Raw genomic sequence first — 15,515 nt, forward strand, 5'->3', positions numbered from 1 at the left:
TGCATAATCACGGCACGAAATGACACCCATCCAATCAAGTGTTTTTCGCTAATGTTTCTCATTAATATTTAACCTGGATATGTTGTATTTTTTTTCATTAGACTAAACTTCTGCATCCTTATTCTACTTCACAATTCCAGTGTTTCCCATACAATGTTAATACTATGGCAGCCCACCAGGGTCGTAATTTGCTCCGCCATGGTCTCATAACGAATCGGAAATATTTTAGCATGTTTCAAACAACGTTGTGCTTGCGTTGTTTTTCCCAGACCCTCCACCAGTGTTGCCAGATATACAAAAACCGTATTTATATGATAGATTCAGGGCCTATATGGTATAAAAGGCAAATATACGATTGCCATTTGACTAACAATGAGCCTATGTGGTTACTCCTTAGGCTATTGCAGTTTCATACACATAGACTAGCTTTGATTTTAAGTGCACTGCCTAGTGTGTGATTTTTTTCAAGTTGTTTTAGTACATAAGAGTTTGGGTCAAAATATGATCATTTTAAAGCAACAGTACGATATTTCTTCATTTCACATCTGGCAGCAATGCCCTCCAAACACACACACACACCGGAGGCTCACTTGCTCTGTTCTGAATTTAACCTGACGAGAAAACAACACAGACAACTCACGTAGCATGTGAGGCTATTTGTGTTGTTCACTGATAAAAATGTTATCACCACTTTTTAAAACCCGATGTTTGGGCTCTTGATTTTTTTGGACCATGGAGATTTAGAATTAATTAAAGAGAGTTGGTCAAAACTGAAGGAAATGACTCCAGACGTAACGTGAACTAGCTTAACTTTATAAGTGCTGGCTAGCAAAGTTAGATTAAATGTCAACTGTAAATTAGATTTATTTGCTGATACTTTATTTATTCTTACATACATTTGCCCATGGAATCCCACGTCTCAACAGCATTTTGTTTAGTGTTCCTTTACATTAACAGCACAGACTGCTGGTGTTTGTCGCTAAATCCAATATTATTATTATGGTAATTTAAAGACGGACTAAAACAAAAACACATGCTCTTATTTTATATACAGACATTTCATATACTGTATAAATTGTAAATTGTATTTAATAGTTGGGTTAGTGTCATAATTAGGGGCTTTTGTTAAGATAGTAGAATCCCATCTCACGAAATCTTGTTGGAAACACTGCAGTTCTGACATTAGCCGAGTTCTTCTTGTTTACTGTGAGGAAATAATGTCTGAGGTTAACTTGAGGCTTCGGCTCGGTTGTGCAGCTTTGTACTGATTCTCTTCTTCTATTGTTAAGCTCTTGATTTTAAGTCAGTCTGATATCATACAATATGCTGACAGTCCCTTTTTACTATTTATACTGTCCTTCCCGCATTAAATTGAGAAGACATTTCTCCCCTGCCTGTCTGGCATAACAGGGACTACACTCCCTTTTCACACACTACTAATTTCTCTGAGCATCAGCACAATTATTTTCCTGAGGTAGCTCACTCTTTCTCCTCGAGACTGTGCACCAGGAACTGTGCAGCAAACCACACGCTTAGGCTCCCATCAGCTGGCGTTATCCCCCTGCGATGCCTTTCATTTTTTTAGGCATGCTTTTGCATTTAAAAGATTGCCAAGCTAATTTTCCCTTTTTACTAAAGATGGCCAGCCTGTTGCAGGAAACCTTCCCAGCTGTCTCGTTCATTATATGTGGTCTGTTGGGAGGGGCACAAACAAAACCTCTGCCGAGAGATTCTATATAGCAGGCTGCTGCCCTGGGTTTCCAGCTGTACAATGTGGTTGTTCACTCAGGAGTGTGGAAATTGGTTTGTTTAGTGCTGGCAGAGCCTTGTCTAATTTGGGTGACTTTATCCAAATGAAGAAGTCCACCTTTCCCTACCCATGTATTTTTGTTACTCATGTAATTTCCATGTCATATTTCATATATGCTAACTGTACTCTTCATCATGTGATAAGTTCCCAGTGTTAAATTTTCCAGACGATTAATGCATCGATAGCGGACAATCACATGTGCCCAGCAAAAACAGAATAAAACAAAGATTAACAGCAGTTCCCATACCACTCTGTTCTATCAAAGTTCTCTGTAAGTCAAAAGCTAAATGGTCATTTAAATGCATAGCTGTGTACATTTATTCTCCCTTTTAAATGACTTCTCTGCACCCTGTCAAATTCTAAACATTGGCCCTGTTAGACTTGCCATCTAACCACTTTTTAATTGCTGTGCAGGGAAGCTCCGACTCTGTCTCATTAGTTAAGGCAGCCGTGGAACAAGGTGCTTAAATGAGGATATTACCTGATCCCTGCTTGGTGTGGGAAATTACTCTGTGTCAGACAGCTTGAAGTAGTGTTATGTCTAACGGAGAGGTGTCAAGACTCTCACCTGTGTTTCCTGTCTGCTAATTAATGATTTTTGTTTTTGGTAATGACTCGAAGCTGATGTCTAATTATGTCCAAAGTCCTGTTGTAGGACCACTCTGTAAACTATGAATTTATTAGAGCTTAGAGAAACTTTCTTCAGCCAGGTAAAAAAACTTAAAAAATTATGGATTGTGAAGCTCTAACATCCAAGAAAGGGGACACCAATCCAGATACCATTGTCTGTGGTGGGAGGTTTTAAGTTTGCTCCTTTTTTGGGCAAAAATTAAGGACAACTTTGTGGGAAGGTCATCTCCTGTGGGTAACTGGTGGGAGCAGTAGATGAAGACATCAGGAATACTCACAAAACAAAATGCATGCTGCCTGCAAAATCAAATCCCCTGTTAGGTTCTGATCCTGTGATCTTCTTGGTATGAAGGAACAGTGCCTGTTAACTCCCACCCCCTAACTTGGATTATTAAAAAAGAATAAACTGATGTGTTGGTACATCCCTAATGAAGTTCTCCGGGTCTCCGGGTCTCTTTTGGCCCAGGTACCATGTCGGAGCTGGTTCAGCAACTCTTCCCGCCTTCTCACTTTAAAGGTACCACCACATGTCATCTTCTGCCCGCTATGGAAACCTTTCACGGCCATCGTGTTGACAGATACCCTTGCTGCTGGCCTACCTTTGTGCTCTGCTGCTGGCCTGTTTTTTCATCATGCCGTTTCTTTGCAGTGCTGTACCTCCTTTATTAAGGCTTCCCTTGGCATGTAGTGTAAATGTATTATTACTATTAATACTATGAAGCTTCATCTTTGAGTTGCCTTTAGTTTTGGCATGGACGTCGGAGGTGCATGACGTGTAATGTTACTCAGGTTTTTCTGCTGTTCAGCTCACTGATATCTGCTTCAAAGAACATAACACAACCTCAGTAAATATTTTAAGTGCACTGGAAGTAGAATGCCTTGCTTCAAATATTTTAACTCATGAGGCAGAAATTTTTTGAGCTAGCCTATTCATGCCATGTCTTCTTATTCCACTATCTTTGAAAACCCTAATGCAAATTTAAATATTATTTTTGGATGTGATGGCCAGTTTGTCATTGACAGGGCAATAGTTAAGAATTAATGTAGGTTTTTTTGGCCAAGTCTTTTTTGAGTCATCAGTTTGTATTCTCCATAGGAATGGGTCAAATTAACCCCTGATCAATGTCAGCGTTTTATCACTTAAAAGCTTTTGCATCTTCAGCCTCATTCACCAGGATGACATGGTCAGCCATGTTAAGCAGCTGTTAACAAATGCTGCAGGGATGGATGGAACATGCTCACCTGCAAACACTTTGCAAAAAAAATGGTAATTTTAAGGATGCAGATTCTCATTTGATGCTGTGGCACCAGCAATTTATTGGAAGCCTCTCTGAGCACCTGCACATTTGTAAGTGCCACAGTTTGTACATTTTCCACCATTTCCATATTGCGCCACTCCAAGACCACGTCTCAAGCAAATTGGTGTGGTCTCCTCTTTGCTATTTGATGAAGCGTTTACTGTCAAAATTGGAAAAATCAGCCTGGCCTGTGAATGTGACAATTTGTACTAGTAGCAGACTGAAGGACCTACTTAACTGAGAACAGTCTGAATGACTTCTCCTCTGTTAAGGACATCTCGCTTGTTACAGTGGCTGTGTCAGCCCTCAGAAGCCTCCAGCTTATAGGGACTTAAAAAAAGGAGGGAATCCAGAAAGTGCAATACTTATCATGTCCTCCACATGCTTCTGACTCCACAGCACGGAAAAACTGAATTTACTTGCCCACCATTGCTTTGCTTTTTGTTGTCAGCTTTTCAGCATAACTCTGCTTCACTTTTGCTGACAATTGCATAGTGATGATATTACTCCACTTTGGATGTTTGTTTTTTTTCCAAATTCACAGCAGAGGATACTGTGCAGGGCTTCCCAGCAGTGCTTCAGTTGTTATAGTTGTTTGGTCATGAAAATGGATTAGAAAAGAGATTTAACCAAATTTAGCTTCTTCCGATTAAGGGAACAGAGTGATATATTTAATAAAATAATGATATACTAAGTGTACATATCAGAGTATAATAATTGCCTCACGCTGCCACAGGGACCAATACAGTGGTTTGCAGACCAGTGTTGAGTTTAAACACTTAAGGTAATTAAGAACATGTTCTTGCTTCCTCGAATCACATGTATAGTAGTACACCTTCCTTCTCAGTGTGAAAGGATAAGCTGTGGCCATTTAGGTTTCTACAGTAACACACTATTTTTGTGAAATTATAATATTGAAGCAACCATGGTGCAGTCTGTGAACACATGAAATGGTTAAAATACATAGTATTTCCGAAAAGCAGCGATGACTTCTGCGTCTTTCCTGCCTGAAACGCTCAAAGCACTTCATGCATGGCATATATTTACATGTGGTATACGAACAAAAATAGCCTGGTCAATGCTAAACCTTGCCAAACACAGTAATACTGTATCACACAAGTGACGCTACAGGGCAGCTATATATTTTGAGGAACAAAAATGGCAGTGGACACCATTATAAAACAATATACTGTAGTATAATATTGAGTTATACAGAATAGTATTTACCTTTCATGTTGATTGGGGAAGTTGTAGAAATGAAAACTTGTGATTAACTCTAAGTTTTTAAGGCTTAACGTATTCCCTGTCATTTCAGGTATTGCGTGCATCGCCCTCTCATTTGTGGATGCCCAGGGTCGACCCCTTCAGGTTCCGGCTCAGGACTGTGCCGCACTGCAGAGATCAGACAACTGTACCACCCCCCTTCTTCCGGAGCATTTCAGTGAGCTGACCAGCGTGGTTAAAGTGGAGTCTGTCGGCATCAGTTCAGGTAAACACCGGGCACATTTTCGCCGAGTTAAATCAAGCCGCAATTAATTTGGCCTGCGTCGATGTGACTGATTCTGGTCCTGAGGGGCGGTCAGGGTTAGAGAGAAGGTCAGGCTAATGGGAAATGCAAAAGATGCAAGCAAGTGCTCTTAAAGAAAAAAATACTTCATTATACATTCCTAGTTCTTTAGTACAAAGCTTAATTCAGTTTCCAAGTTAATAATGAACATGCTCAGTTTACTGATGACACGGGGTCATGAGTCAATGGGATCTGAAAGCACCAGTTCTCTTTAAAACTGAAGCTTGAGCAAAAATAAAGATCCAAAAATGTCCAGTAATTAAAATTAGTTATTATTAATTCAGCTATTAATTCTATTTATATTCCCTACTTAAAAAGAACATCTATTCATAAAGTAAACTTCACTGAACTCATGCCGAGAAAATAGCGAAGGTGATCTCTTTGAGTTTTTTAATTAGAGCCGTCATTCCACTATTAATTAAAATGGAAACCAGCAAAACCAGAAAACGAGGATTGGCTCAGGGACACGGGAGAAAAAACAAACTAGTTTAGTGAAGAAAGCTTGCTTCTATTCCACTTAATGATTTGTATTGCATTTTAAAAAGGCTCAAAATGAACTACAGGGGGAAATGTCCTCGTGAGAGACGAAACTAAAGGCAGACTTGTTCTGTTACCTTGCTTCGCTTTGAAATTGCTAGATGCACACATCTTGTATAAAAAGTATTCCGAGAGCAACCTTCAGCGATGCAAAGCATTCATGTAGATTTGGAAGTTGGTTTAAAATGAAGCCGCAAGTACTGACGTATGCACACTGTTATTAGTAATTAATTTGGTCTTAACAATGAAGACTATGAGTCGACAATGAAATCTTCACCAGCACTGGATTTGTTAACGCTATGATAGTTTTAATAAACCAGAGGTGTCATTTTGTTGTATAAACTGCACACATTTCAAAATGCATTAACTACAGACATAAACCTCTAGCTGTGTAATGAGTAACAAACTGCTTATTAAATTGAAAATCCAAATATTAACTGTCCCTAAAACTGAATGAGTAAATCTTCCCAGTTAATATGAACAATTCTTCAAAATGAAGAGTATCCTGGAATCTAAATTTGTCATTGTGACATGGCAAAAAAAAAGGCTGTAAATCAAAATTAAATCTCGGTTTTGGGCCTTATTAAAACAATTGTTTATAATGTATTAGTCACACTCTGTTGTTGGTGTAATAGGAAATACCAATAAATAGCTGATTTTGGGGACATTAAGTGATAGCGGTCCTCAACGATGGGTTTCATTTTTAGTTTAATTACAACTGTGCACTGAAAATCGTAATTCATTTGTCACTCAGTTGATTATTTTATATTGATTTGACCATAATTTAATTAAATGTTGTTTAAAATATTAAGCGGGAATGTTGTGGGACTTTTGCTGGTCGGATCATAGTGTAGACGGCAGGGAGAGTTCACATTCGGGACATGTCACAGAAAATGACTGCAATAATCACTCATAACATCCCGGTACTCACTTATCGCAAACATAAATATTAATTTCCATCACCCCTCTAAAGATGAGCCGCAGTCACTTTTTTATCTCCCCCCGTACAAGTTGAGTGGAAGTGGTCTGCGTGAGAGGGAAATGGAGACAATCACTGGCTTGTGCTTGTATGTGCTAAGAAATTTAAAGTGTGCATTCCCATGAGCTGCTTAAAACACAAATCCATTATAGTCAGAATAATCGTGATCCTTGTGAAAGGAATGACACCACGGTGGAGGTGATTAATGGCATCTTAACACCACTGGTGACCCAATATTAAGACTACATTTCTCATAAACCGCTCTTGTGCATGACCCACATTCTGCCTTAATACATTCGGTCAGCTACAACTTTATGACCACTGACAGGAGAATAAATAACATTGACCATTTTGTGACAATGCAGTGTTCTGCTGGGAATTTTTTGGACCTGGCATTCGTGTTGATGTTACTTACACCTCTTTCAACAATGGCGGCTGAAACTTTGACTGAAATTTCGCAAAAGACGAGTCATACAAATGTTTGCATCTCTGAACCTCCTCAGTCAACTGTTCCATCTTTATTGATCCAAAATAATTGATTGAAAATTGTGGAGATGGGGAAGCAGCTGGAAATACTAAAGCAGAAACACGCTACTACCAAGCGGACCAATCACAGCTCTTGCAGTCTATGTTGTCGCTATGCGTAGTTACATATCTGGGGGGTGCACATCAGGCTACGGAGCTCGGGTCTGCGTAGTGTCTGGGCTGTCGCTGTAGCTATGACATCAAATTGACACAGAAGCACAAACCGTGCATTAGAAATCTTCCACCCACCTAGACAAGGATGCAACCTGACACAGGCACACACACAAAAACGGTTTAGGAACAACATGAAAAACAGCACAAGGTGTTGACCTGGCCTCCAAATTCACTAGATCCCAACCTGGTCACGTATCTGTGGGATGCACTGGAACAAGCTGATCCACAGAGGCCCCTCCCCTCAACCCATAGGACCCAAAGGCCCCCACTAACAACATTCTGTTGCCAGACACCACAGGACACCCTCAGAAGGCCCATGTCCATTCTCTGATGAGTCATAATGTTTTGCCTGATCAGTGTATATACACATATAGATAGAATTTCTTTTAACCATCGTTTTCATTTGAATGTCTGGCAGTCACTGGCACTAAAACACACCAGTTGTGCTTTTGTCTGCTTACAGAGCCACAGTTGTACGTGCGCTTTGATATCTGGGAACAAGGCAACGTCAGCCCCTTACAGCTGAGCGATAAACTGCAGGGAGCGCTGCGCCATGCCCTTTGCGATGTTGTCATGGAGCTGAGAGTCTTGCCAAATCCTCTTTGCCTGGGGATCCTCTGCCCAGCAACCAAAGCTCAGAAGGAGGAAGCTAAAGGTGAGTTCATCACAAAGTGATTATTTAGACTGTACCTACTGTCAAGCAGCCAATAAAAACAATGCACACGCATAAGAGAGAGAGGGCTGTCCGCTTCACGCAGTTCTAAGGCAGCTGTTAAACAGCCATTTACCAGAAAATAAAAAATAAAATCCAGATGTCACAGTGATTGGATGTGTGTTATGTTGCTTTACTTCATCTGTCTGTACAATGTTGTCATTGTGATTCTGCTGCATCCCTTCCACTGGTGCAGAACCTTTGTGTGTTTTAAATGTCCTGGTTTTTCTTTGGATTTTCTGAAGTAAAGCAGATCAGGATTCATCCTGAACTGCAAGTGATTCAACGTAGCTGTAAAATAGTTTCATAAGCCTGTAATTACAAGCAGACATTCCACTGTGGATCAATGTAATGCTTGAAAAACCAATTTAACACATTGTCACTGAATATTTCACTTAACCAGTACGTTCTGCATTCTATTACCATGATTTGTGACTTAGTGACGCTTAACTTTGCTCAGTGTTACTTGTCACTAAAAATGTACAATATCTACTGTCGCATATACAGTAGGAGTAGTATATATAACGATAATCTTTGGTAGTCTGAGTTACAGCGTGAACAGACATTAAGCTGTAGCCAGCTGCAATAAAACAGAACACCCTGTCCTATATTAAACCACCAAGGTTTGGAAAACTTTTTCCTATTCTCACTGCAGACAGCAGATGATGAATAACCTGCTTGGTTTTACACAGAGACTTGTGTAGAAGAGCCTACTTTAAACATCTTAGTAATAACTTGAAAAATATAGGAGTTCAGGCCTCATTAAATGAAGGTAATTATTAGATTTTTGGAAGCCTCTAAACTATAAATCATTTTTTTAACATCCTAAACTGTAATGTTTGCGTGTTTCATTAAAATCAGTTGGTAGGAAACTCAGATCCTCCGATCGCAGAACCCGAAACCTTACCCTACCGTGCCTCACCTAAAAATTCTGTCCATTAAAGTTGTGAACAGAACCGGTGACAAAGGGCAGTCCTGGTGGAGTCTAGCCCTCAGCGGGAACACGTCCGACTTACTACCCGCTACACGGACCAAACTCGCACTCCTTTGGTACAGGGACTGAATGGCACTTAGCAGGAGGCCACCCCCCCCCCCATACTCCCAGAACACCTCCCACAGGATGTCTCTTGGGACAAGGTCGTAAGCCCTCTCCAAATCCACAAAAACAAAATGTGGAAATTCCCATCTCCTCTCTAGCACCCTAGCGAGGGTGAAGAGCTGGTCCATGGTTCCACGTCCGGGACGAAACCGCATTGTTCCTCCTCAATCTGAAGTTCAACCATCGACCAGACACTCTTTTCCAGCACTCTGGTATAGACCTTGCTGGGGAGGCTGAGGAGTGTGATCCCCCTGTAAGATGGGGACCACCACCCTGGTCTGCCACTCCAGGGGAACTGCTCTCGATGCCAACACAATATTACACAGGTGTGTCAACCAGGACAGCCCTTCAACATCCATAGCCTTAAGACATACCTTGGTGACTTCTGCCCCAGAGATTTGATGGTCCAACCCCAGACCGCCTAGCCATCCGGTACCGGTCAGCTGCTTCCGGAGACCCACAGACCAACCATGCCCTGCAGGCCTCCTTCTTCAGCCTCACCTCTGGTGTCCACCAGCGGGTTTGGGGATTAGTGCCGCGGCCAGCACCAGCAACCTCAACAATGCCCCCGGGACGCGGTTGAAGCTCTGCCGGAGGTGGGAGTTGAAGACCATCTTGACAGGTTCTTCCTCCAAGCATTCCCAGCAGACCCTCACTATTCATCTGGGTCTACCAGGTCTGCGCGACTTCCTCCCCTGCCATCTGATCCAACTCGCCACCAGGTGGTGATCAGTTGCTCCTCTCTTTACCCGAGTGTCCAGAACATACGGTCGCAGGTCAGATGATATGACTATAGAGTCAATCACCGACCTACGACCTAGGCCGTCATGGTTACAAGAGCACCAATGAACAACCTTACGGCTCACACAGAAGTCCAATAACTGAACACCACTCGGGGACAGATCAGTCAGGCTGTTCCCCCCAGTTACGCCCCTCCAGGTCACGCTGTCATTTCCCATGTGAGAGTTGAAGTCCCACAGCAGGACAATGGAGTCCCTATTCGGGGCACAGTCCAGCATCCGTCCTAGGGTCTCCAAATAGGGCAGGTACTCTGAACTGCTGTTCAGTGCATAAGCATAGGCAACATTAAGGACCTGTTCCCCAACCCGAAGGCGCAGGGAAGCAACCCTTGCTGTCCAATCCACACTGCACCGGACGCTTCATGGTCCTCCTGCAGATGGTGGGCCCACAGGGAGAGTACTGATCCAGAAAAAAAATTAATTTACATCTTTCAAGGGAATTATGAAAAAAGTCAGTTAATCAGGTCTCAAATGCCATCTAAATGTGTGCACAGTGGTAATTACATTTGCATTAACTTTAATCAGACTTTGTTAACGGTCTCAAGATATCCATAACCCCGCTATGGAACTCGTAGTGTGATTATGAAGTGGTGAGGGAGGGCCCTTGTGAAATCTAATGCCAGCATAGAGAGCTGCAAGTTGGATTATACGAGGCTGAAGCATGGTGAAACATGATACAGAGCCACCTCAGGAACCTCATGGGTGTCCTGCAACTAAACCCCGTTGATTAGGACTATGTGTGGTGCTGCTACTGAAATAACCACAGGAATGTTCATATCTGACAAATATGCAGCCATCTACAGTACACAGTGAAAACATATCAAATATATTTACGTCCCCCCTACACTGACATCTTGTTTCACCAATTAATTTGCCCAATTTAAACTGAGCAACTATGATGAAGACTGCAAGGACATAATGTTAGCATGTTTACAGGACACAAAATAAGTGAAAACTTGAAGAATGTTGTGTGTGAGTACAACATTGATGTCGCCACTGGGTCTGAAAAGTGAAACCATTGTGAAAGTGGCTTAACGAGCAATACTAGTGATGGTGCTGGATCTAGAACAGTTTCTGACAACCATTCAAACCATAGACTGTAAATAAAGATGGACTACAGACAAGCTCCTCAAAAGTGAGGCCGAAGCAAGTAGAGCTCCCCCTGGTGACTGGGTGCAGTATAGCTCATAAGGTCCACCTCCTCCATGTTAGTGGATGGGACAGTAAAAAAAAAATAAAAAATAGGTACACTGTATAATCTAACATTCCCTTGTAACTGATGGAGGGAGAGCATATTTATGTACAACACAATTAACAATTAAAAAGTACACATCAAATCATTTTTTTTGTTGTTGTTTAATACTTTTTAGGTAGTTAATATAATGCTGCTAATGCATATTCAACTCTCCATTGTTCTGATAAGTTTTGTTTTAGTTTTGTTTTAGTTATTTGACGCTGTAGAAACAGGATGTGACATCATGATGACTACAAGTTGCCACGGCAACTGCTCTATGAAGCAGTCCCGTGGGATCGTGAGAAATAAGGAAATAAATAAATAAGTACAGTGTATGATCTTGGAGGTAGAGCAGAGCGCAGTATTAATCAAACGAAAACGCTGGTGAGTCTAGTCAACGGGGGCAGGTCATCGGTGCACTGTGATATTAGTTCCTGGTTTGGTTTGCACTATAAAAACTATGATAAATAACAGACAAGCTCAGCTCAATAATTTCCAAAATATGTCTGTGGCTGCTTGATGAGGTTACATTTTCAATTCACTTAAATATAAATCACTGTTGTAAACGTGTCCTCAGGACTGCTGAATCCTGTGCCTGAGGTGAAAGAAGTGAAGGACAGCCCAAGGCAGCGGAGTGGCTCTCGGGTCTTTAAATCCAGTCCTTCTCCGATCACCTTAATCCAAACTGTAGGGGGCACCCCTGTGACAGGGACCAGCACGCCCGAGTCCACCACACCCACCGGCAGAAGCACCCGCAGGAGCTTCTGGGACATTCTGGTCAGTTCTTCCAAAAGTTGGAGCTTTTTATTGAGAAAATCTCCTATGTGTAATCTAGTTACTGCCTCAGCATTTTTAATACAAATAATTCTTTAAACTAAAACCAATTGCTGCGGATTTCTCATAATTTCTGTTCATCGATAATAGTTTGATAGCAATTGTTTATTAGTCAGCACAGACCTTTTATGATGCATTAGTGAGCAGAGTAAATGTGTGTCCTTTCCATCCATCAGAGCAAGCCAGACTCAACAGAGCTCGGAACCCCCAAGACAACCGACGACATTGTTCAAGAAAAAGGAGAGGAGGGCAGAGCAGCGCGACGAAGACACAAGACGGAGAATGTAAAGCAGCAGTGGAGCCAGGAGAAGGCTACAGCCGTGGAGCTGGAGCAGGCCCAGAGGTGGGGTAGAGATGAAAACTTCAGTCAGCTCTTGAAGTCGAACATCAGGCTGTTACAGTTAGATTTAAACCCTAAAGGGTCGTGTCATAAATAAAATCTGCATATACTCAGTCAACTCATGAAAATCCATTAGTGCAGGTTGTGGTTAAAAAAGTGTTACATCTGAATAGTTGTGAATCATTATGGCCACTGACAGGAGAAGGAAATAACACTGACCATCTGTGACAGTACAGTGTTCTGCTGGGAAACATTTGGACCTGGCATTCATGTGGATGTTACTTAGACATGTACCAGACACCCCACCCAGACACACACACAAAAACGTTCACTGAAAAAACATGAAAAACAGCACAAGGTGTTGACCTGGCCTCCAAATTCACTAGATCCCAAACTGATCAACTATCTGTGGGATGATCCACAGGGGCCCCTCCCCTCAACCCATAGGGCCCAAAGGCCCCCACTAACAACATTCTGTTGCCAGACACCACAGGACACCCTCAGAAGGCCCATATCCATTCTCTGATGAGTCTGAACTGTTTTGGGGCCACAAGGGAGACCTACACAATATTACGCATAATGTTATGCCTGATCGGTGTGAATGTGATGACATACACAAGCTCTCAAAGTAATTACAGTACCAGCCACGCTATTGCAGCTGTTAAATATCTTAAATATTGAGTTGCAAAAGCTAGAAATCTCATCACCTGACAAAGAAATCACTGTTATTGACGGCACACAACAAGCTTTAAAATCCCCCACAGCTCTGGCTTTTTACTGCTGTGAGACCCGTAAAAATGTCTTCTTATGCAACGTGGGAGTTTTTTGTTTGTGCAGGAGGCAGGTGTCTCAGCTGGAGGAAGGAGATTCAGGCACCCTGCACCCTGTCTACCAGGCTGCCTGCCAGCCATGGATCACTTTCATGGCTAAACTTGGTAAATTTCTTCCCCTATTTCTGTCACCATAAGAGATAAGTTTGAATTCTAACAAGGCTGGTTTTACCATCCTAGATTATAGACGTACCTCTTACTCCCTGTATCTCTGTTTGTTCCCTTGTAACCGGGCTGCTCGTGAACAGGCTGTCCCTCCATTCAGCAGTGCGTCGCTGAAATTGCTTCACACTTCTTGCTGCCTTCCATCTTGGCAGAGATTGTCAATTTGGTCAGTTCTCTGGCCAATGATACTGCAGTGAAGGCATTTGAGAAGACCTGGTGAGTTGTTCATTCTGCTTTTGAATTCCATTATCAACCATCTCTTTTCCGATTTGCAGCGACACATTACGCATTCAGAATTGCAAGTGTTTATCTAGCTGAGAATCATAGCAATTTCAGTGACTGCGGCATAATGATTTGAAAGTACTTTTTCTTGTTGTAAAGATTTCAGGTGTTTTGAACCTGACATTTCTCTGCTTACACACTCACAATCCTAAGTCTTACACACAGACTCCAACTCAGGCACTTCGGCTTCAGCTGAAATGTTGATTGCTGCTTCAATTCAAATTACATTTCAACAGCTTTCGTTGCTGATTCTTCTTTCACCGCTTACTCTTCAGCTGATATTTCACCTGCTTTCAGCACTTATTCATCAAATGAAATTTCAGCTGCATTCAGCCATCTGACTCTTCAAACAGTTTGTACGCCTCCACTGAAATCTGAACAGTTTTAAATGGTAAAACTTCAAATTACTTTTTTTTTTTTTTTTTTCACATCCCTGCTGGGAACAAATGAATTTTGCTACATTCTCACTTTTGACTGTTGGTGTGGCAATTCTTACAAGTTAATGTTTAGCAGCTTGCTGATTAAACACTGTAAAAAAGGCAGTGTTTACTTTCTCTCTTTGTGCCAATACCACATTGGTTTGGTTTGTATATGTTAAGGGGATAAAGTACATGAGTGACCACCTTGTGGGAAGCCACTGAGGCATTAGGTGGTAGCTCCTTCTTGTTGGTTGGTAAGAGATCTCCATCTCTAGTCCTCAACAGACTATCAACACAAATTAGGCTCTGCAATGTTGACAAAATGGGACATTTCACATCAAGAGAAAATTTTAACTAATATTTAACTAAGCTGCACTGCTAAAGTACTCTTACACATCTTGCTGTCATTCTCTGTTTCCTAAACCTTCTGTAGCTGCCCCCGGTCGGGAGACAAATTTGTACCGTTCCCTATTCTCCAGAACCTCAGCCAGCCTCCAAACACCAGAAGGAGCTTCATTCTCATTGGCCGCAACTTTCATCAGTGGCACTGCAGCACAGAACAAGGTAACGGTTAAAACTGCTATTCACAGCAGTCACTTACTGCCGCAGTGTTCATCCTCTGCACTGCTTACTATACTGTACAGTATGCACAACACATCTCAATGAATGGTCGTCAGTCAATAATGCAACATAGTGTTTTAGTTGTTTTTGTCCATTTTGTACTTACATGTAGTTTGTTGTAGTTTAAAAATAAGTCATATTGAGAGGTGACTCCAACAGCAAATGGATTTTTGAATAAATTAATCTTTAGATATCATTCATGGTGACTGAGAATCTACATGCTTGTATATATTAGTCTCCACTGTGTTCTGCTCATCATTACAATGTTAAAATTTTAATTTAAAATTTACACAAAACTAAACTAAACTAACTCAAACCAACCAAACGCAGAATTAAATAAATGCCAATTTACAAGTGTGAATTGTAAAAAACAACAATATCATGTTATTAAAACGTCAGTCAAAATGAAGGAAGGTCCTCAGCAAATCACCCTTTGAAACACTTGCACTTGTTACAATGCACTTCACTGTTCTACTATCAGAATATTGAGTGGTTCAGTACTGATAGTATATAATATGAAATTGATTCATAGTGAACTTGAAGTCTAAGTGTAGAAGTGGCGAACAAGAGATCTTCAGAGAAACTGCTACAATAAATGTTGATGATAAAAAGTGCTTTCTTAGATTAGTGATAGTGTATGACAGTGTGCAAAGGCCTGA

At 41.4% G+C, this 15,515-nt stretch overlaps 1 protein-coding gene across 5 annotated transcripts in view; it reads left to right on the top strand.

Moving 5' to 3' along the window:
* The window catches only part of szt2 (SZT2 subunit of KICSTOR complex), a gene marked incomplete at its 3' end in the record, with an annotated part of 80,603 nt that overhangs the window by 36,190 nt on the left and 28,898 nt on the right, over positions 1-15,515 (top strand). For 4 of the 5 annotated variants that reach the window (XM_084548702.1, XM_084548698.1, XM_084548700.1 and 1 more), the window contains 8 exons: positions 2,907-2,957; positions 5,054-5,227; positions 7,984-8,175; positions 11,943-12,142; positions 12,376-12,542; positions 13,377-13,474; positions 13,618-13,750; positions 14,669-14,799. In XM_084548702.1, the coding sequence (XP_084404828.1) occupies positions 2,907-2,957; positions 5,054-5,227; positions 7,984-8,175; positions 11,943-12,142; positions 12,376-12,542; positions 13,377-13,474; positions 13,618-13,750; positions 14,669-14,799 (1,146 nt within the window). The remainder of the gene's footprint in view (positions 1-2,906; positions 2,958-5,053; positions 5,228-7,983; positions 8,176-11,942; positions 12,143-12,375; positions 12,543-13,376; positions 13,475-13,617; positions 13,751-14,668; positions 14,800-15,515) is intronic. The other variant, XM_084548699.1, reaches the window with a different exon arrangement.

This window comes from Chelon labrosus (genome assembly GCF_963514085.1).
Source record: "Chelon labrosus genome assembly, chromosome: 7".
NCBI classification, from domain to species: domain Eukaryota; kingdom Metazoa; phylum Chordata; class Actinopteri; order Mugiliformes; family Mugilidae; genus Chelon; species Chelon labrosus.